General features: G+C 44.2%; 1 protein-coding gene across 1 annotated transcript in view; it reads left to right on the top strand.

The window, feature by feature from the left end:
- lgsn (lengsin, lens protein with glutamine synthetase domain) overlaps positions 1–1,287 on the top strand; it is a 3,014-nt gene extending 1,727 nt beyond the window's left edge. Inside the window, exon 3 of the mRNA XM_005749613.1 lies at positions 94–1,287. Within this exon, the coding sequence (XP_005749670.1) occupies positions 94–1,287 (1,194 nt within the window). The remainder of the gene's footprint in view (positions 1–93) is intronic.
- Positions 1,288–2,335: the final 1,048 nt, after the last annotated feature.

The raw sequence follows: 2,335 nt of genomic DNA, 5'->3' as shown, positions 1-2,335 counted from the left end.
TCTATCTATCTATCTATCTATCTATCTATCTATCTATCTATCTATCTATCTATCTATCTATCTAGTGCTTTAATGCATATGTTTCACTCACAGGAGAAAGCAGTATATGGGGTACCAATGCCAAGAAGCTATTTGGAGCTAACCCTGAGCCCACAAAGCAATGAAGTGGACCATGCAAACACTGCCAATTTCAGTAGTGATGTCCTTCTGATCCCTGACCTTTCGACTTTTAGGGTCCTACCCTGGGCTGAACAAACAGCACGGGTCATATGCGACCCATGCACCGTGACCGGAAGCCCCCTTCGCACTTCGCCTCGCCTCATTGCCAAGCAGCTTCTCGGTCAGCTCCAAAGCCTGGGTTTCTCCCTGCACTCATCCTTCACCTATGAATGTTGTGTACTAGGAGCGCCGGACCGGATTGGACCAAAGACACTCCTGTTTCCTGCCACAACCCTGCTCAGCAACCATGACCTGCCTTTCTTCCAGCAGCTAGTGGACAGCATGTACTGCATGGGGGCTGACATAGACAGCATTGCTTCTGCAAGTGGCCCTGGGCAGATGGAGATCAACCTGAGGCCAGAGTTTGGGATTGCTGCCGCTGATAGCGCCTTCACCTTCCGCACCGGCATCAAAGAAATGGCTCGCAAACACAGCTACATTGCCAGCTTTTTTACTGACGATGGTCTATACAATGCTGGGGTGCTCTCTCATAGCCTGTGGGATGCTAATGGGCGACGGAGTCTTTTCCACAGTGGAGAGAAAGCAGGCGAGATGTCTGAGATTGGTAGAAAATGGTTGGCAGGCCTCCTGACCCACTCTGCTGCCCTGAGCTGTTTGATGTCACCTGGCCTGGGTTGCAGAAGTCACATTGCCAAAACCATCAAAGATCCCAAGCGGTTGCTGTATGCCACTTGTGGCAGCAATGATAACAGCAGCTCCTTCAACATCAAGTGTCACGGCGGGAGGGAGACGCACATTGACAACAAGCTGGGCTCAGCCATGGCCAACCCTTACATTGTTCTTGCAGCTACAGTGGCTGCAGGACTGGATGGTATCAGAAGAAACCTGAATGTTGAAAGCAGTCTTAACAAAGCCCCTATCCAACAGAAAGAGTTCACCATTCCAGTAAAGCTTGACGAAGCTCTGGAGGCGCTGGGGGAGGATCATGTCATCCGCAGTGCCCTTGGGGAGCCGTTTATTCAGTATTTCATTGCCATGAAGAAGTTTGAGATTGAGACCCAGGAAATGGATGATGAGAGGAACAAGTGCTTTGAGTATTTCATATAGAAACCCTGAATTTACTTTATACAAAACACACCTCCTCCTGCCAAACAACTAAAAGCATGTGAATCAGCTGCTTGAATATGCACAATTTTATTTTATACAATGTTATACATTATTATTAGACACACTCTAGATATTTTAGAAGATATTACTTCAAAATAAAGGCATTAACCCCCCCAAATAAACAGCAGTATTGTGCTATTTTTTTGTTGAGTTATTTTGTTGTTGTATGCACACAGCAAAACACTGTTCTGGTTGTTAATGCCAAGAACAATGCAGTCTGCTCTTACTCTGAATGGTGTGAATATAATGGCATAGTAGCACTAAACCTTGGTGATCATTCCAAACCTAAACTCCAGACCTAGGGATAGGTTTAGGGTTTAGTAATAATGTCAATTGTTTTTAGTGCATATTAGTTAGAAGGATTTGATCTTGAACACAGGGTCAAGTATAGGGTCATTGCCAAAACATTGCCATGTTCACTGTAGAAAGCTAAAGTTCTCTCCATTGTGCATCCATTTATATTTATGCCTCACTTACTTTGGCACATTATTTTTGAAGCTCTTAGCACTGAAGTTGCAGTTCTTTAAACTGCTCATACATGTAGCAGTAGACCATCGGTTAAATGCAAAGGTTGCTCACCCCAGTGTGTGTGTCAGAAACATTGTGTAAATGAAAGTCAACAAAGTCAAAAGTTGTCTTAACATTGTGTAAAACCAAACTATTTTGTCTGGCTGACAGTAGGTGTAGAAATGCTTTAATGACAGCGAAGTGGTGGTGAAGACAACTGACTACTACTGTCTGTCAAAGTAACTAATTATAGATCATCTGACATATAACAGGTAGGTATTGGTTAAACGCAAAATAATGTTGCGTGGGGGTTTAAGTGTTATCACTTAAACCCCCACGCAACATTATTTTGCGTTTCTACCTATAAAACCCGGAGAGCAGTCAAATGGTGGAAGTGGAAGCTAAACTGGCTAGTCATTCATATGTATATTAGGCTGTTAAGTAGGAATTCTGGAGGGAGGGGAGTGGGGGTGTGTGATTG

The sequence above is a fragment of the Pundamilia nyererei genome, unplaced genomic scaffold (genome assembly GCF_000239375.1).
Source record: "Pundamilia nyererei isolate P.nyererei 1_Seehausen unplaced genomic scaffold, PunNye1.0 scaffold00250, whole genome shotgun sequence".
Taxonomy (NCBI): domain Eukaryota; kingdom Metazoa; phylum Chordata; class Actinopteri; order Cichliformes; family Cichlidae; genus Pundamilia; species Pundamilia nyererei.
Note: the sequence above shows the minus strand (reverse complement) of the source record. Positions and strands in the feature narration are given on the sequence as shown.